At 43.4% G+C, this 25,097-nt stretch overlaps 1 protein-coding gene across 1 annotated transcript in view; it reads left to right on the forward strand.

The window, feature by feature from the left end:
* Positions 1-25,097, forward strand: part of aacs (acetoacetyl-CoA synthetase) — a 56,709-nt gene that overhangs the window by 1,051 nt on the left and 30,561 nt on the right. The window contains exons 2-9 of the mRNA XM_071404262.1: positions 482-585; positions 1,102-1,222; positions 3,140-3,253; positions 15,950-16,047; positions 19,004-19,118; positions 19,208-19,289; positions 19,699-19,849; positions 24,566-24,646. Of these exons, the coding sequence (XP_071260363.1) occupies positions 482-585; positions 1,102-1,222; positions 3,140-3,253; positions 15,950-16,047; positions 19,004-19,118; positions 19,208-19,289; positions 19,699-19,849; positions 24,566-24,646 (866 nt within the window). The remainder of the gene's footprint in view (positions 1-481; positions 586-1,101; positions 1,223-3,139; positions 3,254-15,949; positions 16,048-19,003; positions 19,119-19,207; positions 19,290-19,698; positions 19,850-24,565; positions 24,647-25,097) is intronic.

Raw genomic sequence — 25,097 nt, forward strand, 5'->3', positions numbered from 1 at the left:
GCCAGGGTAAGCCTACACAAAACACATACCTTATTTTAATTGTTTTTAAAATCCCCTATGGGGAAAATTGAATAGTGGAAAATCGATTTGAACCATTTCCTTGTTTGACCGCTAAGTTTTATGGGTATTATGAGGCATACTGTGGTTCTCTATAGTTATTGAATCAAGCATGCCATGACAATGGTATATTCTGAATCAGGGGAGGATGGCGAACAATCAACACCTTTTTTTATTGTGTGACTTTTATATTTTTCAGAATATTTAAATCTGTATAAATTGTAAAATTTTGTTTTGCTTGGTTCAATAGCTATTGACGAGGGAACCAAATATCCAATATAAAACTAACTTTACCTAGGTGCAAAACCAAACCATATACAAAATTGGGTAAACAGTACGTTCCTGTGGTTATTTTTGTCTAAAATGTGGAGCAGCTGGAGGACAAACCTCATGATTGATCTCTCTCATGTCATTCCCCTTGCAGCCAACTACAATGACCTGTACCAGTGGTCTGTGGAGAGCTACCCTGAGTTCTGGGCTGAGGTGTGGCGTTTCTGTGGGGTAGTAAGCTCCAGGATGTATGAGGAGGTGTGTCTACCCACTGTTTCCTGGTGTCTATGTACATAACATTGAATAAGTGAATGTTTGCATCCTGAATGTCACCCTAATCTCTATAATAGTGCACTTCTTTTGACAAGGGTCCATAGGGCTCTGACAGCTGCTTGGGACACAGACATTGCCTTTTTATTGTGCTTTTTCATCCATCTAGTGCAGTAACACCTTCTACAATGTGATCTCTCACAATTTGTGTAATTATAGTCTTACAAAACACATACAGTAGGTGAAAATACAATGCTATGCAAACAATCAGATAATCTTGCATTCATCGTTGGACTGACTGACTACAATGCGTAGGGTATACTACATTATGATTGGTGGAGTTTATAAAGTTCTTTGATGAGGGGGCCAATCGATTATCTAGTCAATCAGTTACTTATCAGTACCCTTGTGCTTAGAGCAGAGCAGTATTACGTTGTAGTCGTTATTCCCTTAACCCGGTTTTGAATCATGTAGAACATTAGCCATTTCCCCCCTCTTCCTCAGGTGGTCGATATCTCCAAGAGGATATCGGACGTCCCAGAGTGGTTCAAAGGAAGCCGCATGAACTATGCTGAAAACCTGCTAAAGCACAAAGACCAGGACAAGGTGGCCCTCTATGCTGCTAGTAAGTACGGCTGAGGCAATTCAGTCAATTTATTAGGCTTTAAAAAATAAATAAAAATTGGTCAGTTTCCAAGGTCCCATTCATCTGCAGTCCTAAATCAACACCAGCACCCTGTGCTCCCAGCCATGTTTTTATACTACAATTATAGTACTTAAAACATTTATATATTTATAGCTAGTGCGCCAAGTATGAAATAAAGGGTCACAATGATATTCTAATGGCCATTATAATTCTAGCTTAATTCCCGCTGGGGCCACGCAGACATTTACATTTCTTTGGATAAAAATGTCTGCTAAATGGCATGTCTTATACATACAGATAATTACTGAAGCACTGAGAAGATTATTCCAAAGGTCACCTTGCATTTCTTGACAACACCGTCCAAAATAGTTTCGAGAATTGTGCGGTTTTATTTCACCCAATAAGCTCTCCTAATTCAAGATGTCTTTGGCCGACGTCGGGTCAATACGGAATGCAGGGCAGTGTGATTTGATTAGGAGCCACAGGGTTTTCAGGCTCCTGCTCGCTCCTTGGGTTTTTAATATCCTGATGGGTATCCTCTTGTTATCATTCGGTGCGGTCTCCACCCACCGCCGACCTCCTGTAAGTTAATTAGGAGAGGAGCGCTATTACTCAGGTGGCACTGCACTACTACTTAATGTGTCCTGTATCAGCCCTGTATGTCAGAGCAGGTTCCTGTATCAGCCCTGTATGTCAGAGCAGGTTCCTGTATCAGCCCTGTATGTCAGAGCAGGTTCCTGTATCAGCCCTGTATGTCAGAGCAGGTTCCTGTATCAGCCCTGTATGTCAGAGCAGGTTCCTGTATCAGCCCTGTACGTCAGAGCAGGTTCCTGTATCAGCCCTGTACGCCAGAGCAGGTTCCTGTATCAGCCCTGTACGCCAGAGCAGGTTCCTGTATCAGCCCTGTACGCCAGAGCAGGTTCCTCTATTAGCCCTGTACGCCAGAGCAGATTATTACTTGGATAGCTTTGCATACACTAACTATAGCCCTATTCTCTGTAATTTGGCCTGGTAAAGCATGGGACTAGTATTACAAGAGAACGTTGGTTATGTATTTATTACCCCGGGATGCCCATTATTCCAGAGGATGATTCGGACTGGATTCGTGTTTTTTCCAAACTGACCCCCTGTAATTCACATTTTTTATTTTTTAAATTGACAGTTATGACTGAAGCCTGGAGATTTGTAATCTAGACGTGAAGATATTTCAACATGTCTAGGTGATAACAGGAAACACTGATAACGCCAGTTTGGCTCCCAAGTTTCTAAACCCCACCGAAGCATCCTCGGTATAGTGTCGCCATAATATCTGGATTGAGGAAGTGTAATTATAATCATTAGGATAGTTTCGCGATCCGCAGTAGAAGACGTCCTTAAATGGCCCCAGCCAGCAGATGCAGTTTAGCTCTGTTGTAATGCTGCTTTGCGATGTATTAATAACAACAAGGGTTACGTTAAATAGGCGCAATGTTTTTTATATTGACGCATTTGGAGATGTTCAATTCATTGGCACCAAACCTATAAGCAAAAGCATTCACTGAAAGGCTCTTCATATATTGGCTATACGCACAGCACTTTGTTTTTAAGCTCCATTTATCAAATCAAGTTACTGTTTTTCTTGCTGAAACTGTGAGGAACACCTGTTAAACATTTCTCTCAAAACGCATGGATGTCGATTCGCACGGGACTAGTATTATCAGAGGACCTAGGAATTAGTCGATTCAGACGGGATTTAACTTACGGATGTGCTGATTTGTGCTCGTGCACCCTGGTTATGTAATTGTCTCCACCAGGTAAACTAATCCAGTACGAATAGGGCTTTCGTTTCTGTCTACCTCTCATTTTCTCTCACTATCCTCTCTCACGGTCTCTCTCTCCTCTCTCTTTCTCTCTAAGCCGAGGCAAATGACGAGATCACCAAGGTGACTTTCGGGGAGCTGAGGCGTGATGTGGCGCTGTTCGCCGCCGCCATGAGGAAGATGGGTGTCGGGACAGGCGACAGAGTCGTGGGTGAGTCACCGTGCAGCATTACCACCAAACCCCTACTCTGTCACAAAGGTCAGGAGGAGAGGCTCTCTGTCTGACAAAATGACAGTGTGACAGTCCAGCTAGAAACATGCACACCACACCACAAATCAGCCCGACTTTTCGTCAAGCACTAGGCCTTGCGTCTGAAATGGCACCCTACTCCCTACACCTAGTGCACTACTTTTGACCGACCAGGGTCCATAGGGAGAGTCCTACCATCATCTCCCCTTCTCCCTCAGTCTGGGCCCCCTGCACGGAGCTTGTCAGACCTTCTCTTCTGCAATTGGTCAAGGAACACCCGAGCCTGCTGTATCCTGACCTGTGATTGGTGCAGATTTTAACCCCCCCCCCACGGGCCTCTGTCTATATAGAGGCCTTTGTTGGCATGGGGTGACTGAAGCAAATTCTAAATGGCCCTATTCATCCATCCCTACTCCCCACTGCAGTAGAACGCTGTAATATAACGCAGACAGTCTAACATGTTTCACCCGACTAGTCTTACTTGAAGAGCTGGTTTACTTTGATTTGATCCAAAGCAGTATGTTTTGGTATGGGACTCAAACCCAGTATCCTGGCATTGCAGCAATATGTTTTGGTATGGTACTCAAACCCAGTATCCTGGCGTTGCAGCAATATGTTTTGGTATGGGACTCAAACCCAGTATCCTGGCGTTGCAGCAATATGTTTTGGTATGGGACTCAAACCCAGCATCCTGGCGTTGCAGCAATATGTTTTGGTATGGGACTCAAACCCAGCATCCTGGCATTGCAGCAATATGTTTTGGTATGGGACTCAAACCCAGCATCCTGGCGTTGCAGCAATATGTTTTGGTATGGGACTCAAACCCAGCATCCTGGCGTTCCAGCAATATGTTTTGGTATGGGACTCAAACCCAGCATCCTGGCGTTCCAGCAATATGTTTTGGTATGGGACTCAAACCCAGCATCTTGGTGTTCCATGCTATACCAACTGAGGCAGACCGGACCAGTAAGACCATCAGGGGAAACTGTTCAGAAGGGAGGTGTGCATCAAAATACAGCAGTTCTGCAACATCGTTAGTTGAGCCTCTCATTCTCCTTAACTGCCGGCCTCAACACGTTACGGAAAGAGATTATCCATATCAGAAGCTCTGAGACAGGCCATCTGGATACTGGACATTCAGTAAATTGGCAGATGCAAACAGATCATATTTAGCAGACAACAGTTCTTGAGGGCTCATACTTGTGAACCAGCATTTGATTTGTGTGGTTGCAACAGTCCCTTATCTCTGGTATATCTTGGCATGTATCATTCAAGATAAGTTTAAATTGTTTGCAGCGCAATGGACATAATGCACAATGTCTCAGGAAAGAATGTTTGGGTTGGCAATACTCAGTATAGAAAACAGTCAGGACCTACAACTTGGACCTACAGGCTGTGGTGAAAACATTTGCACGCAAAAATGTAAGGCGACGCAGTAGCATACTGTAGCTACTATCTGCCTTTACATAGACAAAAAGAGAGGGACAACCACAGACGGAGAGCTTTTTAAGAGAAAGAATTAGAAAAAGAGACACGCAGAGAAGCAGCCAGGAGGACTTCTCAAGTTTACCTTAATTGCAGCACATTTGTGTAGGCTATTAGCCAGACAACCTGCTGAGTTCAACTATAAATAGAAGCTACATTTATCCTCAAGTTGACTACTTTTTCCCCCTCATTGTTAGCCTATTTGATGTGTAATTTTTTTATTCAAGTTTATAAATAGAAGCTAAAGGCTGCATACATCTATAGATAGTATGCTACACCACATAATAAAACGATCCCGAGTAAGCTGGTGTTTTGAGGGTAGACTGACTGTATTATTTGGTGTTAATAGATGGATTTTACACAACTTTCTATTCAAGCTGGAAGAGAGCGTGAGGACAACTCAAATTATGCAGGGTCACGTAGGCTATATAGGACAGTTTATTATATATACAGTTGAAGTTGGAAGTTTACATACACCTTAGCCAAATACATTAAACTCAGTTTTTCACAATTCCTGACATTTAATCCGAGTAAAAATTCCCTGTCTTAGGTCAGTTAGGATCACCACTTTATTTTAAGAATGTGAGATGTCAGAATAATAGTAGAATTATTTATTTCAGCTTTTATTTCTTTCGTCACATTCCCAGTGGGTCAGAAGTTTACATACACGCTATTTGGTAGCTTTGTCTTTAAATTGTTTAACTTGGGTCAAATGTTTCGGGTAGCCTTCCACAAGCTTCCCACAATAAGTTGGGTGAATTTTGGCCCATTCCTCCTTACAGACCTGGTGTAACTGAGTCAGGTTTGTAGGCCTCCTTGCTCGCACACGCTTTTTCAGTTCTGCCCACAAATTTTCTATGGGATTGAGGTCAGGGCTTTGTGATGGCCACTACAATACCTTGACTTTGTTGTCCTTAAGCCATTTTGCCACAACTTTGGAAGTATGCTTGGGATCATTGTTCATTTGGAAGACCCATTTGCAACCAAGCTTTAACTTCCTGACTGATGTCTTGAGATGTTGCTTCAATATATCCACATAATTTTCCATCCTCATGATGCCATCTATTTTGTGAAGTGCACCAGTCCCTCCTGCAGCAATGCACACCGACAATATGATGCTGCCACCCCCGTGCTTCATGGTTGGGATGGTGTTCTTCGGCTTGCAAGCCTCCCCCTTTTCCTCCAAACATAATGATGGTCATTATGGCCAAACAGTTCTATTTTTGTTTCATCAAACCAGAGGACATTTCTCCAAAAAGTACGATCTTTGTCCCCATGTGCAGTTGCAAAACGTAGTCTGGCTTTTTATGGCGGTTTTGGAGCAGTGGCTTCTTCCTTGCTGAGTGGCCTTTTGGGTTATGTTGATATAGGACTCGTTTGACTGTGGATATAGATACTTTTGTACCTGTTTCCTCCAGCATCTTCACAAGGTCCTTTGCTGCTGTTCTGGGATTGATTTGCACTTTTCGCACCATAGTACCTTAATCTCTAGGAGACCAAACGGGTCTCCTTCCTGAGCGGTATGACGGCTGTGTGGTCCCATTGTGTTTATACTTGCGTACTATTGTTTGTACAGATGAATGTGGTACCTTCAGGCGTTTGGAAATTGCTCCCAAGGATGAACCAGACTTGTGGAGGTCTTACAATTTTTTTTTCTGAGGTCTTGGCTGATTTCTTTTGATTTTCCCATGATGTCAAGCAAAGAGGCACAGAGTTTGAAGTTAGGCCTTGAAATACATCCACAGGTACACCTCCAATTGACTAAAATGATGTCAATTAGCCTATCAGAAGCTTCTAAAGCTATGACATCCTTTTCTGGAATTTTCCAAGCTGTGTATAGGCACAGTCAACTTAGTGTATGTAAACTTCTGACCCACTGGAATTGCGATACAGTGAAATAATCATTCTGTAAACAATTGTTGGAAAAATGACTTGTGTCATGCACAAAGTAGATGTCCTAGCCGACTTACCAAAACTATAGTTTGTTAACAAGAAATTTGTGGAGTGGTTGAAAAATGAGTTTTGATGACTCTAACTTAAGTGTATGTAAACTTCCGACTTCAACTGTATATATAAAAATACACACACACAGTGCATTCGGAAACTATTCAGACCCCAGGACTTTTTCCACATTTTTTTTACGTTACAGCATTGTTCTAAAGTTGATTAAAGCATATTCTTTTCTCTATCTACACACAGTACCAATACTCCATAAAGACAAAGCAAAAACTGTTTTTTAGACATTTTTGCAAATGTATTAACTGAAATAACACATTTACATAAGTATTCAGACCCTTTTACTCTGTACTTTGTTGACGCACCTTTGGCAGTGATTACAGCCTTGAGTCTTGGGTATGTTGCTACAAGCTTGGTACACCTGTATTTGTGTGGCTTCTGGACAAGTCTCTGAAAATCCTTGAGTGGCCCAGTCAGAGCCTGGACTTAAACCCAATCTGACATCTCTGGCGAGACCTGAAAATAGCTGTACAGCAACTCTCCCCATCCAACCTGACAAGAGCTTGAGAGGATCTGCAGAGAAGAATGGGAGAAACTCCAAATACAGGTTTGCAAAGCTTTGTAGCGTCATACCCAAGAAGACTTGAGGCTGTAATCGCTGCCAAAGATGCTTCAACAAAGTCCTGAGTAAAGGGTCTGAATACAAATTTGCACGAATGTAGAAAAACCTGTTTTTGACTTGTCATTATGGGGTATTGTAGGTAGATTGGGGGAGTTCCCGAACATATTTTTGTTGGTGAAAATGACAACCAAATAGACCTATCAATAAACATTTATCCATTAACTGAAGCAAAGCTATAGGCTACATGCCCTGGCACCACGGAAAGCCATGGGATCCATTAGCTAAATGACTATTGTCTCTGCTACTTTATGTGATGGTTCATTTAAGGTGAGGTCAGTGGGACTGTGTTATGACCACGTCCTCTCCTTCCTGACTCTGTCCTCTTCACCCCACTCTACTTCGTGAGTCATGCTATTGTTATACTACGTGTACGTGTGTGTCACAGGAGGTTGGTGCACCTTAATTGAGGAGGATTGGTTGTGGTAATGGCTGGAGTGAAATGTTGGGATGGTATCATTCCATTCACTCAGTTCCAGACATTATTATGAGCCGTCCTCCCATCAGCTGTGTGTGTGTGTGTGTGTGTGTGTGTGTGTGTGTGTGTGTGTGTGTGTGTGTGTGTGTGTGTGTGTGTGTGTGTGTGTGTGTGTGTGTGTGTGTGTGTGTGTGTGTGTGTGTGTGTGTGTGTGTGTGATATGCTCAACAAAGTGACTGCTGCAGATGGAATTGAGATGTAGCTAAGTACGGTGCACTATTTTGGTTTGCACGGTCCCTGATTTTTAAATAAATAAACAAACTAACCTAGTAAACTTAAAAGTAGATGTGGAAGAAGCTAAGCTCCCATTATGCTGTCAATCCATTATGTAACAAGCTCTGAAGTTTCCCTTAGGTACAGATCTAGGATCAGCTTCCCCTCCCCCAATCCTGACTTTAACCATTTAGTTGGGGGAAATACAAAACTGACCCAAGATCAGTGTAGAGGCAGTTTCACCCTATACCACGTAACAAGCCAAGATGACTGACATGGGCTAGTCTGCTAGTTCTATGGTAGTTTCAGTAGGAGAGCTGAACAAACCTTTTGAATCACAGAAAAAAGATAAACGACTGATTTGTTTAGTTATTTTTAGAGATGGCCTCTCCCTGCTGTTCTGTGTTGTCATTGGGTTTTCAATTTGTGCATAATAGTCTTCAATCATCTGTCAAATTGTCCAGTGCAATCCTAAAGATAGCCGCAGCAGAATATCATAACATTACTCAACCTGTAGGTGTACTGTCTCTGCACAGTGTACGGTAAACTATAATTGGTGACGTGTGTGTGTGTGTGTGCGTGCTGTAATACTGGGTGTATCTGTGTGTGTGCGTGCTGTAATACTGGGTGTATCTGTGTGTGTGCGTGCTGTAATACTAGGTGTACCGCTGTGTGTGTGCGTGCTGTAATACTAGGTGTATCTCTGTGTGTGTGCGTGCTGTAATACTAGGTGTATCTGTGTGTGTGTGCGTGATGTAATACTAGGTGTATCTCTGTGTGTGTGCGTGCTGTAATACTGGGTGTATGTGTGTGTGTGTGCTGTAATACTTTGTGTATCTGTGTGTGTGCGTGCTGTAATACTAGGTGTATCTCTGTGTGTGTGCGTGCTGTAATACTTTGTGTATCTCTGTGTGTGTGCGTGCTGTAATACTACGTGTATCTCTGTGTGTGCGTGCTGTAATACTAGGTGTACCGCTGTGTGTGTGCGTGCTGTAATACTTTGTGTATCTCTGTGTGTGTGCGTGCTGTAATACTAGGTGTATCTCTGTGTGTGCGTGCTGTAATACTTTGTGTATCTGTGTGTGTTGTAATACTAGGTGTATCTCTGTGTGTGCTGTAATACTAGGTGTATTTCTGTGTGTGTGTGTGTGCTGTAATACTAGATGTATCTCTGTGTGTGTATGTGTTCTTGTCCCACTCTGTTTGATAAAGTGTGGACTTCCTTTTCAGTGTTGAGGTAGAAAGAACCACTCAGCAGATGAAACCAGTCAAGGTTTATGGCTGCCTTCAAAACACACCTCTCCAGCTATCCTTCTAGAAATTAACCCTTCAGCTGCAGACAGTGCTAGTTCTCACTGGTCTCTCCTTCATTTAACCGTGTGTGTGTTACATAGAAATACATAGAAATGTCATTCTACTTCTGCGGTGTGCTACTTGACCTATGTCCGTCTTAATATCATATGTAAACTGCAGAACAATTAATTTGGTAAGAGAAACATGAATACATTACTGGGTGTATTGCTGAGTAAGTTCCAGTTAAATGTGTTTCTATCAGAAGCTTTTGGAAGATGTATATGTAAACTCAGTAAAAAAAGAAACGTCCTCTCACTGTCAAGTGGGTTTATTTTCAGCAAACTTAACATGGGTAAATATTTGTATGAACATAACAAGATTCAACAACTGAGACATAAACTGAACAAGTTCCACAGACATGTGACTAACAGAAATGGAATAATGTGTCCCTGAACAAAGGGGGAGGTGGGGTCAAAAGTAACAGTCAGTATCTTGTGTGGCCACCAGCTGCAATGTACTGCAGTGCATCTCCTCCTCATGGACTGCACCAGATTTGCCAGTTCTTGCTGGGAGGTGTTACTCCACTCTTCCACCAAGGCACCTGCAAGTTCCCGGACATTTCTGGGGGGGAATGGCCCTAGCCTTCACCCTCTGATCCAACAGGTCCCAGACGTGCTCAATGGGATTGACGCGTCAACGGCTCTTTGCTGGACATGGCAGAACACTGACATTTCGGTCTTGCAGGATATCACGCACAGAACGAGCAGTATGGCTGGTGGCATTGTCATGTCAGGATGAGCCTGCAGGAAGGGTACCACATGAGGGAGGAGGATGTCTTCCCTGTAATGCACAGCATTGAGATTTCCAGCAATGATGACAAGTTCAGTCCGATGCTGCGACACACAGACCATGATGGACCCTCCCTCCAAATCGATCCCGCTCCAGAGTACAGGCCTCGGTGTAACGCTCATTCCTTCGACGATAAACGCGAATCCGACCATCACCCCTGGTGAGACAAAACCGTGACTCGTCAGTGAAGAGCACTTTTTGCCAGTCCTGTCTGGTCCAGCAACGGTGGGTTGGTGCCCATAGGCAACGTTGTTGCCGGTGATGTCTGGTGAAGACCTGCCTTACAACAGTCCTACAAGCCCTCAGGCCAGCCTCTCTTAGCCTATTGCGGACAGTCTGAGCACTGATGGAGGGATTGTGCGTTCCTAGTGTAACTCGGGCAGTTGTTGTTGCCATCCTGTACCTGTCCCGCAGGTGTGATGATCGGATGTACCGATCCTGTGCAGGTGTTGTTACACGTGGTCTGCCACGGCGAGGACGATCAGCTGTCCGTCCTGTCTCTCTGTAGCGCTGTCTTAGGCGTCTCACGGTACAGACATGGCAATTTATTGCCCTGGCCACATCTGCAGTCCTCATGCCTCCTTGCAGCATGCCTAAGGCACGTTCACGCAGATGAACAGGGACCCTGGGCATCTTTCTTTTGGTGTTTTTCAGAGTCAGTAGAAAGGCCTCTAGTGTCCTAAGTTTACATAACTGTGACCTTAATTGCCTACCGTCTGTAAGCTGTTAGTGTCTTAACGACCGTTCCACAGGTGCATGTTCATTAGTTGTTGATGGTTCATTGAACAAGCATGGGAAACAGTGTTTAAACCCTTTACAATGAAGATCTGTGAAGTTATTTGGATTTTTACGAATTATCTTTGAAAGACAGGGTCCTGAAAAAGGGACTGTTTTTGCTGAGTTGAGTTAGCCACTATTCCCTCAAATCTAGAGACACTAGTACTTTGACCAGGCCTATATCTTAACTGTATGATCAAAGCCCCAACCAAGCAACACCAACCAAGCAATCCCTTCAACATGCTTTTCTGTTGAAAACCAACCAATCACCGCTTTACTAACTCCCGGCCTTCCTCATTGTTCAGACTGATACTGTATTCTTAGCCTCAGGTAATAAGGAAGTGCTATCTCATTAACATGGTTGTACACTCATAACTTTATCATTGTCAGTTTCTCTCTACCACACTAGTTCCATCTAGTTTGTGGATGTAGGAAGTAGGTTACACGATATAATTGTGTTGTAGGTTACATATTGTAATTTTTATTTTTAGGAACACCATTAGCCAACGCCAGTAGCGACAGCTAGTCCTAATGGCGTCCAGTGTTGTAGACTACATTAATTGTCCCAGTGGTTCCTGGGGGACGTCCAGTGTTGTAGGCTACATTAATTGTCCCAGTGGTTCCTGGTTCTAATGGCGTCCTGTGTTGTAGGCTACATTAATTGTCCCAGTGGTTCCTGGTTCTAATGGCGTCCAGTGTTGTAGGCTACATTAATTGTCCCAGTGGTTCCTGGTCCTGGGGACCCAAAGGGGTGCACAGTTAAAAAAAAAAAACATGTTTTAAATTAAAAAACAACATTTTCACACCTGATTTTCAAATAATCAAAGGGTTGGTGATGAGTTGATTAGTGTGTTTAGTACGAGGACCAAAACAACAATGAGTTCTTGGCGACCCAGGAACAGGATTGGGAGAGTCTGACATAGCCTATAGGTGTGGCTCTTGCTATTGAAGTTTACCACCGAGTAAGTGCAAGGTGTTGTGTGTCACAACTCTACAGACAGTCATGTAGGCTTCTACATTTTTTTTTAAAGCTTGGATTGTGTCCTTTTTCCCCTACCCCCCTCTGTGTGCCTCTGAACCAGTTAGGGGATTACCTGATCACCGGGATATCAGGTCAGCCCGTTTGCCACACTGACCTACCTACCTGGATTAACCTACCTGAGACACACACGCATACTGGTTACCTCATTTATCAGACTCTCACTGTAAGTAGCTAGGTAAGACTACACATCACAGTTCATGTAAGTGAATAGTTTTTCAATAAGGCAGCTATCAGCTAAATCTGTGCTAGTATAAAACAGACAAGTGCAGAACACACAATAGCCAGCGTAAGTGTGATTTGTTGCAGGCCGATGCTTGACATTGCTGGCCTACTTGTTTTGCCACCAAACAGGCTGCTGTTCACCTAAAACTTAGCGTATGCTTCCCAGACAACAGTTTATTTTAGATTTTTTGGGGTGTTTGGCAGGTATTTTCTGTAGGGCTGTTTGAGCACACATTTTGTCTGGAGGCAAGCTGATGTTCGGCAGCCGATCGATCGTACTTGTACATTTGACACCTTTTTCTCCCCAGTTTCAGGATATCCAATTGGTAGTTACAGTCTTGTCCCATCGCTGCAAATCCGTACGGACACGGGAGAGGCAAGTCGAGAGCCATGTGTCCTCCGGAACATTACTGTTTCTTGACACACTGCTCGCTCAACCCAGATGCCAGCTGCACCAATGTGTCGGAGGAAACACCTTCCAGCTGGCAACCGAAGTCTGTTTGCATGCGCCCGGCGCGTCACAGGAGTCGCTAGAGCGTGATGGAACAAGGACATCCGCACCGGGTCTGTAGTGACGCCTCTAGCACAGCGACGCACTGCCTTAGACCACTGCGCCACTCGGGAGGCCCGTCGACGCCCCTTTGTTGGTGATTGGTCGACTGTAGGGAATCTTCAATGAAGTGTTTGTCTCTACAAAAACGTACATTTATGACAGATTTCTTGATTTATCTTAGATTGATTCTGACTTTTGAAGAAGTGTTGGTGGGTTTGCTGTTGATACGGTGTCTCAAGAGGGACAAACGAGTAATATTGCATTTTTTTCTTTCTTGTTTTTCAAGCAGAGGTCTTTTAGGGAGTGTGAGAGACACAGAGTTTCACTTCACCTAGCCCAGTTCTGCTAGGAGCAAACTGAACCTATGTACGTAGACACCTTCTTTAGGCAGCGTACATATCACTGCTGATATCAGACCCCTGACCTGAGGCAGCGCTCAAGCTGCTGGAGCCATGTAGGACTCAACTAGGCCTGCGTCCCAAATGGCACCCTATCCCTTACAGGGCTCTGGTCAAAAGTAGTGCACTATATAGGGGGACAGGGTGCCATTTGGGATGCACCCTAGTGCTCTGATATTCACTCTTATTGGTTTCTTCCGGGGATGACTACCTGTTCCTAGAATGAACACCCCACAGTGTTTTGTTTTATTATCCTGCTATCTGTAATAGACGTCGACCGATTAGGATTTTTCAACGCCGATACCGATTATTGGAGGACCAAAAAAGCCGATACCGATTAATCGGCCGATTTTAAAAGAAATATATATTTTGTTTTATTTGTAATAATGACAATTACAACAATACTGAATGAACACTTATTTTAACTTAATATAATACATCAATAACATCAATTTAGCCTCAAATAAATAATTAAACATGTTCAATTTGGTTTAAATAATGCAAAAACAAAGTGTTGGAGAAGAAAGTGAAAGTGCAGTATGTGCCATGTAAGAAAGCTAACGTTTAAGTTCCTTGCTCAGAACATGAGAACATATGAAAGCTGGTGGTTCCTTTTAACATGAGTCTTTAATATTCCCAGGTAAGAAGTTTTAGGTGTTAGTTATTATAGGAATTATAGGACTTTCTCTCTCTATACGATTTGTATTTCATATACCTTTGACTATTGGATGTTCTTATAGGCACTTTAGTATTGCCAGTGTAACAGTATAGCTTCCGTCCCTCTCCTCGCTCTAACCAGGAACACATCGACAACAGCCACCTTCGAAGCAGCGTTACCCATGCAGAGCAAGGGGAACAACTTCTCCAAGTCTCAGAGCGAGTGACGTTTGAAACGCTATTAGCGCGCACCCCGCTAACTAGCTAGCCATTTCACATCGGTTACACCAGCCTGATCTCGGGAGTTGATAGGCTTGAAGTCATAAACAGCGCAATGCTTGAAGCATTGCGAAGAGCTGCTGGCAAACGCAGTAAAGTGCTGTTTGAATGAACTCTTACGAGCCTGCTGCCCCTTACCACCGCTCAGTCAGACTGCTCTATCAAATCATAGACTTAATTATAACATAATAACACACAGAAATACGAGCCTTAGGTCATTAATATGGTCGAATCCAGAAACTATCATCTCAAAAACAAAACGTTTATTATTTCAGTGAAATACAGAACCGTTCTGTATTTTATCTAACGGGTGGCATCCATCAGTCTAAATATTCCTGTTACATTGCACAACCTTCAATGTTATAATTATGTACAATTCTGGCAAATGAGTTTGCAACGAGCCAGGCGGCCCAACCTGTTGCATATACTCTGACTCTGCGTGCAATGAACGCAAGAGAAGTGACACAATTTCACCTGGTTAATATTGCCTGCTAACCTGGATTTCTTTTAGCTAAATATGCAGGTTTAAAAATATATACTTCTGTGTATTGATTTTAAGAAAGGTATTGATGTTTATAGTTAGGTACTGTTGTGTAATGATTGTGCTTTTTTCGCAAATGCGCTTTTGTTAAATCATCCCCCGTTTGGCAAAGTTGGCTGTCTTTGTTAGGAAGAAATAGTCCTCACACAGTTCGCAACGAGCCAGGCGGCCCAAACTGCTGTGTATACCCTGACTCTGTTGCAAGAGAAGTGACACATTTTCCCTAGTTAAAAGGAATTCATGTTAGCAGGCAATATTAACTAAATATGCAGGTTTAAAAATATATACTTGTGTATTGATTTTAAGAAAGGCATTGATGTTTATGGTTAGGTACACGTTGGAGCAACGACAGTCCATTTTAAATAAAGGTGTACATAAAAATAAAAAAATTGGCTAAATTGCTGTCCAAAAATGCCGATTTCCGATTGTTATGAAAACTTAAAGTAGGCCCTAATTAATCGGCCATTTCGATTAATCGGTCGACCTCTAATCTGTACCACGACTTGTCCTTAATCCTGCTATCTGTACCACGACATGTCCTTAATCCTGCTATCTGTACCACGACATGTCCTTAATCCTGCTATCTGTACCACGACATGTCCTTAATCCTGCTATCTGTACCACGACATGTCCTTAATCCTGCTATCTGTACCACGACATGTCCTTAATCCTGCTATCTGTACCACGACATGTCCTTAATCCTGCTATCTGTACCACGACATGTCCTTAATCCTGCTATCTGTACCACGACATGTCCTTAATCCTGCTATCTGTACCACGACTTGTCCTTAATCCTGCTATCTGTACCACGACTTGTCCTTTATCCTGCTATCTGTACCACGACTTGTCCTTAATCCTGCTATCTGTACCACGACTTGTCCTTAATCCTGCTATCTGTACCACGACTTGTCCTTTATCCTGCTATCTGTACCACGACATGTCCTTTATCCTGCTATCTGTACCAAGACATGTCCTTTATCCTGCTATCTGTACCAAGACATGTCCTTAATCCTGCTATCTGTACCACGACATGTCCTTAATCCAGTTCCCGTAAACTGCTGTTTTCTCTCCTCCCTATGAAATTAGATTTGTGTTCTTGTGAGTAACAAGGGAGATGGCGTCCTGACGGAGAAAGGATTCATGAGTTATCGTAACATTGATCATTTGAATGCCCTCCACAATAAACCATCTCTTTTTTCTCTCTCCTTTCTTCCCTGTCTCTGTTGCTCTCTCAGGCTATCTACCCAATGGGATCCATGCGGTGGAGGCCATGCTGGCTGCGGCCAGCATCGGGGCCATCTGGTCGTCCACCTCTGTGGACTTTGGAGTCAACGTAAGGATGACCTCGACTGCATCTTATGACACCCTATTCCTCATGTAGTCCACCACTACACCCTATTCCCCATGTAGTCCACCACTACACCCTATTCCCCATGTAGTCCACCACTATACCCTATTCCTCATGTAGTCCACCACTACACCCTATTCCTCATGTAGTCCACCACTACACCCTATTCCTCATGTAGTCCACCACTACACCCTATTCCTCATGTAGTCCACCACTACACCCTATTCCTCATGTAGTCCACCACTACACCCTATTCCTCATGTAGTCCACCACTACACCCTATTCCCCATGTAGTCCACCACTACACCCTATTCCTCATGTAGTCTACCACTACACCCTATTCCCCATGTAGTCCACCACTACACCCTATTCCCCATGCAGTCCACCACTACACCCTATTCCCCATGCAGTCCACCACTGTTGACCAAGGGGAAGTGAGGGAGGGGGTATAGGAGGGCGTAGGGCAGCAGTCAGAGTTAATGGGTAGGTCAGAGTTTCCTCTAATTTAGGAATAGTACTTTGTTTGTCCTGCTAATGGCTCCTGGGGGGGTTGTTAGTTAGCTCTGTTATGGCCCTTTCTTAGTTGTCGTCACCCCCACCCCACCTGGCACGACATACAGGCTAAAGCAAATGCTAAAAGTATTTAAGACACACACATACACACACAACGAGCAGGGATTCTGTTGAGTGTGGTGACTCGTGCCCCCCCCCCCCCCCCCCAGCAGAATACTGCTGATGCTACGCTAGAAATGGAACACCCTGCATTGATACCAGTCTCTTGCATGAATGCATCTGTCAACATGAATAGCACCTGTCCTGTTACGTCCCAACAATACCTCCTTCCTCCTGAAGTGTGCACTCGTTCATTACTTCCCACAAATATAAAAGCGTCGGATTGGCGGAGGTATAGGCAAGTACGAGTTTCCACCATGTTTCTTATACAAGTCATTTCCTTTTCAAATCAGTTTGCAATCGCAGCCGCACACTTTGGGAGGAAGGAGAGGTAATTGGGACGAAAGCTATGATGTAGGAAATGTGGTGGGGAAATCCCACAGGCCCATGCCTCCATCAATCCAATACTTTTAGATTTATGAGAAGTAGTGAAGGAGTGCCTACTTTAGGAGGAAGGATATACAGTACTGTTGGGATTGTCTCTGTCTGATCTTTTACTGCCCCCTTGTGGCGAAAAGAGAGTATTTCAACACCAAGCATTGTAGCACATCGGCATTGTCAAATGCACGTTAGATATGGCTTGTAATAGTAAAGAGGAAGTCGGTCTATTTGTAGTGTTTCACTGCCGTTTCGGATGATTTGGATCAAATTTCCCTAGCTGACTTTGTGGAATAGGAATTTCCAGGTGAACAAGGAAGAGCAGTTGTTGATAATATCAAGAAGAAATTACCAGTTTGCAAATAGGGAGAACAATATCCCACACAGGAGCAGAGAATGTCTAGTTGGCCTTCTCTGAGGAGAACATTTTTAAATCTTATTTTAAAATAGTTGAAGCTAATTTACTTTTTTTTTTATACAATTTAAAAACTCTTAATGCTTTGTGGAGAACAGTAAAAATGGCCCCAGTCATTAGGACATTGGTTGCTGTAGTTTCATTCACCTCAGGCGATCTACAAACGCATAGCCTGTTAGCTATACAATTAACCGCTACACATTAACTCCGCACCAGGATTAAAAACTATAATTGAATACGTACACAGGGATCTGTTTGCAGAAAAAGTTTTTAAAAAGCATTTTCATTACCTAACTTTTTTTGTTTGTTTTACAGCTAATATTCCTGCATTTCTACACATTTTGCCGTAGCTTATGCCATGTTAATATATAATCTGAGTGAGAGTGACTAACAAAATCTGTGGGGGCGCCCTGGAGGACAGGGTGCCCTGCATGCCTGGTTTTGAATTTTTCCATGATAGCTGGCTAGACTAATCTACATTTTTATATATTTTTTATTTTTCACTAAGATGGTCTAATTGGGCTGCCTTTTCTTTGAGTGACAGATAACAAGTGGAAAAATGCTGATGCACCTTGTGTATTCTACTATTCTAACTGTCAACAGTAAGTTGAAAAGCAGACTTATTTCCTCATGTAGCTACGGCCCAGTTGGTATTGTATGTGTGCTCCGTGCACATTAGGAACCCTTTGTGACTGTAAAGTCCACACCGAGGACCACATTAGGAACCCTTTGTGACTGTAAAGTCCACACCGAGGACCACATGAAACTCAGTGTGACTGTAAAGTCCACACCGAGGACCACATGAAACTCAGTGTGACTGTAAAGTCCACACCGAGGACCACATGAAACTCAGTGTGACTGTAAAGTCCACACCGAGGACCACATGAAACTCAGTGTGACTGTAATGTCCACACCGAGGACCACATGAAACCCAGTGTGACTGTAATGTCCACACCGAGGACCACATTAGGAACCCTTTGTGACTGTAAAGTCCACACCGAGGACCACATGAAACTCAGTGTGACTGTAAAGTCCACACCGAGGACCACATGAAACTCAGTGTGACTGTAAAGTCCACACCGAGGACCACATGAAACTGTGTGACTGTAAAGTCCACATTAGAAACTAGTAGAAGCTAGTGTGACTGTAAAGTCCACATTAGAAACCAGTGTGACTGTAAAGTCCACAGTAGAAACTAGTAGAAACCAGTGTGACTGTAAAGTCCACATTAGAAACTAGTAGAAACCAGTGTGCTCAATGTCATCCTCTGGGGTTCTTTTGTACTTTTACGTAGTTTAACTGTACGAATTGTTTTCCCCAAAAATGTATCCATTGTCATTGTATCTGTTATCCATTGTCATTGTATTGTATCTCTTTTTTTCTCTTTCTTTCTCTCTCTCTTTTTCTCTCTTTTTCTCTCTTTCTCTCTCTCTCTCTCTCTTTCTCTCTCTCTTTCTCTCTCTCTTTCTCTCTCAGGGTGTGTTGGACAGGTTCTCTCAGATCCAGCCAAAACTCATCTTCTCCGTTGCGGCGGTGGTGTACAACGGCAAACGGCACGACCACATGGAGAAACTACACAGTGTGGTCAAAGGTAGTGCAATGCCTTGTTTGTGGGTCCTTTTGTGTGGTTAGTTAGTATTGGGGTGTGTGTATAATGTCACTACCACGGTCTGTTCTTAGGACTGCCCGATCTCCAGAAGGTGGTTGTCATTCCCTATGTACGAAGCAAACAAGACACTGATCTTTCCAGGATCCCCAATAGGTGTGTATTTCTGACTGAGTCAGGTTGACCCTTTATGGGTGCTGGTCAAACGTAGTGCTCTAATATAGGACATAGGGTGCAGTTTGGGACGTACTTTCTGTGTTTTATCATTTAACCTTGTTTACCTAATGTGAAGTGTGTGTGTGGTATGTTCATTTCCTTCAATATAACTAACACTCTTCCAGTCTCTCCCACTTGGGCTTTGGCTATACATTTATCTGAGCTGTCTCTTTTTTAACCCCCTCTTCCTGTTTTACTATTTTACCATGTCAACATCTCTTCTCTCTCCCTCCTTCCCCCTCTCTCTCTCTCTCCTTCCCCCTCTCTCTCTCTCTCCTTCCCCCTCTCTCTCTCTCTCCTTCCCCCTCTCTCTCTCTCTCTCTCTCTCTCTCTCTCTTTCCCTCCCCAGTATGTATCTGGATGACTTTTTGGCCACAGGGAAGGAGGGGGACCAGGCCCCTCAGCTGGAGTTTGAGCAGCTGCCCTTCTCTCACCCCCTGTTTATCATGTACTCCTCTGGGACCACCGGATCCCCCAAGTGTATGGTGCACTCGGCAGGGGTAAGATACAGCTGTCTCTCTGATACCCACGCACGCATATGGCTGCTGGGTCAGACCTCATCTGTACACAGTTCTGTCATCCACATCACACTGAACTCCAGCAGACATTGGAACACAAAGTAGGATTCCAAAAAGAAATAACACGCCAAACCAAAGCAACTATCCTGTGTTGTTGGGTGCATCACCGTGTGAGTTTTTAAAACGGTAGAATGACTTCACCTTTTATTATTTCTAAATTGAAACAACATCCTTGCTACAAATTCCATACAGGCCACAACACTACCCTTCGTTAATGGTTTCTCCCACCAGATGGCAGCAACAGTCCATCCGAAAAAGATGGGAAAAGTCTGTCTGTTTGTGTGTCACATAAAGGCCTGTTTTATACAGGTGTATTAATCTGAGCATAAGTGTGATCTATGTTTATTAGGGATCAGTTCTGTACACAGTGATATAAACTGTAGACGACACCATTTTAAATGGATGAAATAAGACTTGAGCAGATGAATGTGGATGGTGTTTTTAGTTATGGCAAGCTGTTTAAAAACACTGGAGTGTACTGTATGTCTAATTCACAATCACTTAGCCTTCAAGGGGCAAAACAATTGACATTTCCTGCCCCCCCCCCCCCCCCATAAAAGCCACTAAGTTGACTTGTTAGTTTAGACATCCGGGCGTGTTTGAGGGTTTCGACACAACTTTTAGCTTCTCTCGGTCTCCCTCCCTCTGCGTCCTCCTTCCTTCCATTGTACAATTTCCTCTTCGTTCTCTCTCGCTCTCTTTCTCTCCCTCCCCACCCCTTCTCCGGATAATTAGATAGTTATGTGGCTTTCGACTCTGGTGGTGCCCGCCAGCACAGGCAATTAAACTGGCACTAGAGGCACCTTGTTAGGCTTTGTTAGGAATGCTGTCAAACCCAAACAGTGCCCGCTATGGAAACAAGAGAAGAGGCATGGCATCTCTCTCACAAATCAGGCATCGGAGCACGCTCTCCGCATACACTTCTCATCCCGCTCTCCTCATCTCGTAATTACTTCCCCCCCCTCCGGCTCCCACGGCCCTGGCACTCACACAGTCACTTAAACGCCAAAAGTCCTTCTGCCAATGCACACTTAGATTAGAGACAGAGGGGTCCCGTTGTGTCAGGGATGTTCCCTCGGCTAGCATAAGGACAATGTAGGAACGCTGAGGGCTGCACTGACAAATGATTAGCTAGCCTTTTTTCCCAGACTGGGACATTTAGGCTACACACACTGAAACATATAATTAAAAAAATCTAAAGAAAGATGGTGTTTTATTTCCATAATTTGACTAAACGCTGTTTAAACAATGCCAACGATCTCTTCGTTTTAAGGAAAGGCTTTGAAGTGTTTGATATGTGTCAAAAAATATATTGGTATGTTCAGGAAAGAAAAATCAACATGTCGAGACACTCTCAGGCCGTCTTGGTTGGGATGCACATGTGGTACGTTTATGTAGTGGAAAAGTGAACTAGCAGTTTGGCTCGTGTAGATTTTGGAGAGAGGTACCTCTCAGTCCAGGGCCTGTAGAGAGCTGATCTACTGTAGGGTCAGTTTAGAGAGAGGTGCCTCTCAGTCCAGGGCCTGTAGAGAGCTGATCTACTGTAGGGTCAGTTTAGAGAGAGGTGCCTCAGTCCAGGGCCTGTAGAGAGCTGATCTACTGTAGGATCAGTTTAGCCTTTTAGATCATAATGAATCAGATGATATGGACAAGAGACACCTCATTCTAGATCAGCACTCCTACTGGACTAGGGGTTAGTGCAGTCTCGCATTCGGGGGACAGGGTAACCTCTGGTAACCGGTTCACCAGGATACGTCTCTGAGCTATGGAACAGCGTTTGGGTCTTCGCGTGTCAAAGATACATGTCAAATAACCTTGTTGACCAATCAGGACCTGATAAATGATTGCGCTCCACATGATTTAACATGTTAATCCCCCCCAAAAATCCGTACTTATTACACTTTAACTCGTGTTTCATATGTCACAGCGATTCAACGAGTACATATTCAGTATGATGCTGGTAAAGTTGTCTCACGCACATGCCTCTGCCGCACACACTTCCCCAAGTTCTGGGACAGTGCTGGTCAGAAAACAAAGCTAGCTAGCTTGTGGACGCAAACAATGTTCTCCCCCCAAATCGCAGCAAAATTACATCTGTTTCAGTAGCTATAGTTGGCTACAGTTGAAGTCGGAAGTTTACATACCCCTTAGCCAAATACATTTAATCTCAGTTTTTCACAATTCTTGACATTTAATCCCAGTAAATATTCCCTGTTTTAGGTCAGTTAGGATCACCACTTTATTTTAAGAATGTGAAATGTCAGAATAATAGTAGAGAGAATGATTTATTTCAGCTTTAATTTCTTTCATCACATTCCCAGTGGGTCAGAAGTTTGCATACACGCAATTAGTATTTGGTAGCATTATCTTTAAATTGTTTAACTTGGGTCAAATGTTTCGGTTAGCCTTCCACAAGCTTCCCACAATAAGTTGGGTAAATTTTGGCCCATTCCTCCTGACAGAGCTGGTGTAACTGAGTCAGGTTTGTAGGCCTCCTTGCTCGCACACACTTTTTCAGTTCTGCCCACAAATGTTCAATAGGATTTAGGTCAGGGCTTTGTTATGGCCACTCCAGTACCTTGACTTTGTTGTCCTTAAGCCATTTTGCCACAACTTTGGAAGTATGCTTGGGATCATTGTTCATTTGGAAGACCCATTGGCGATCAAGCTTTAACTTCCTGACTGATGTCTTGAGATGTTGCTTCAATATAGCCACATAATCTATTTTGTGAAGTCCACCAGTCCCTCCTGCAGCAAAGCACCCCCACAACATGTTGCTGCCACCCCCTTGCTTCACGGTTGGGATGGTGTTCTTCAGCTTGCAAGCCTCCCCCTTTTTCCTCCAAACATAATGATGGTCATTATGGCCAAACAGTTCTATTTTTGTTTCATCAAACCAGAGGACAATTCTCCAAAAAGTACAATCTTTGTCCCCATGTGCAGATGCAAACCGTAGTTTGGCTTTTTTATGGCGGTTTTGGAGCAGTGGCTTCTTCCTTGCTGAGCGGCCTTTCAGGTTATGTCAATATAGGACTCGTTTTACTGTGGATATAGATACTTTTGTACCTGTTTCCTCTAGCATCTTCAGAAGGTCCTTTGCTGTTGTTCTGGGATTGATTTGCACTTTTCGCACCATAGTACGTTCATCTCTAGGAGACAGAACGCGTCTCGTTCCTGAGCGGTATGACGGCTGCATGGTCCCATGGTGTTTATACTTGTGTACTATTGATTGTACAGATGAATGTGGTACCTTCAGGCATTTGGAAACTGCTCCCAAGGATGAACCAGACTTGTGGAGGACTATAAAAAATAAAATAAAAATGTGGTCTTGGCTGATTTCTTTTGATTTTCCCATGATGTCAAGCAAAGAGGCACTGAGTTTGAAGGTAGGCCTTGAAATACATCCACAGGTACACCTCCAATTGACTGAAATGATGTCAATTAGCCTATCAGAAGCTTCTAAAGCCATGACAATTTTCTGGAATTTTCCAAGCTGTTTAAAGGCACAGTCAACTTAGTGTATGCAAACTTCTGACCCACTGGATTTGTGATACAGTGAATTAGAAGTTAAATAATCTGTCTGTAAACAATTGTTGGAAACATTACTTGTGTCATGCACAAAGTAGATGTCCTAACCGACTTGCCAAAACTATAGTTTGTTAACAAGAAATTTGTGGAGTGGTTGAAAAACGAGTTTTAATGACTCCAACCTAAGTGTATGTAAACTTCCGACTTCAACTGTAGGTGTCATCATCTAAAATTGTGTTTGTATTTGGTTGATGATGGACGGACCTTTTCCGGTCAAGCCACACTAGTCAGATGAAGCTAGCCAGCTGCTTATAACATTAGCTTGGGGCAACAGGGTTAGGTAGCTGGCAAGCTTGTTTAGTTTGTTATTTAGCTTAGGGCCGTCCCTAACAAAAAATCTATATATTAGTCAACCGACAGTCGTCTGACCAATTGATTGGTTGAAAGAACAATTTTCAAATGTGTTTTTTTCCATACAGTGCATTCCTAAAATATTGACTCCTTTTTCCACATTTTGTTACATTACAGCTTTATTCTAAAATGGATAAAAAAAATAAAACTCCTCATCAATATACACACAATACCCCATAATGACATCACAATACCCCATAATGACATCACAAATTGAAATGTTTTTGAAATCATGAAATTGAGCTCAGTTGCATCCTGTTTACTTTAATCAGATCTTCAGATGTTTCTACAGCTTGATTTCAATCCACCTGTGTTAAATGTAATTTATTGGACATGATTTGGAAAGGCACACAACCATGAGGTCAAAGGAATTGTCCGTAGAGCTCCGAGACAGGATTGTGCCGAGGCACATCCCTACAGTGAAGCATTGTGGTGGCAGCATCATGCTGTGGGGATGTTTTTCAGCGGCAGGGACTGGGAGACTAGTCAGGATCGAGGGAAAGATAAACGGAGCAAAGTACAGAGAGATCCTTGATGAACACCTGCTCCAGAGCAATCAGGACCCCACTGTTTGATTTAAATAATTAAGACAAACAAATGACTCGAGGGAGCCAGAGATCAAGATAACCAGAAGGGGGGGGGGAAATATATCTGTATCTGTCGCTCGTCATGTTAACTATCTCTCTCTCTCATCTGTAGGGGACGCTTATCCAGCATCTAAAAGAGCACGTTCTCCATGGCAACGTGACTAGCAGTGATGTCGTCATCTACTACACCACGGTGAGTCATCTTGTCAGATCAAAACGTCTTCCTGTCGTCGCTAAAACCACAAGTTGACAAAACATCCCCTTACAACCTGATCAAGTTGTCAACACAACACGTCCCAATGACCCCCCCCCCCCCCCCCCACCGAAAAAAAAGAAGAGGTAATAGCAGCCAGTTTTGCCGGTCCGAGTACATGTTGACAAGTAACTAACCAATCAGACAGTGTTTTTTTATTATTCATTTCTTCAAAGACCACAAACAAACAGGATGAAAAAGTTAGAGAATCCTATTCATCAAGTGAAGTGGTTGAAAGCCTTTGGGGAAAGGTCAAGACTGATGAAAAGTGCAACCTCACCGCAATGTAATTGACAGCCACGTACTGACAGAGGTACCAGAGAAATCAGTGGAATTCATTCCTTACACATAGAAGGGTAGCAACACAGTACTTATCGTCTTTGATTTTTTT

This window comes from Salvelinus alpinus, chromosome 5 (assembly GCF_045679555.1).
Source record: "Salvelinus alpinus chromosome 5, SLU_Salpinus.1, whole genome shotgun sequence".
NCBI lineage: Eukaryota > Metazoa > Chordata > Actinopteri > Salmoniformes > Salmonidae > Salvelinus > Salvelinus alpinus.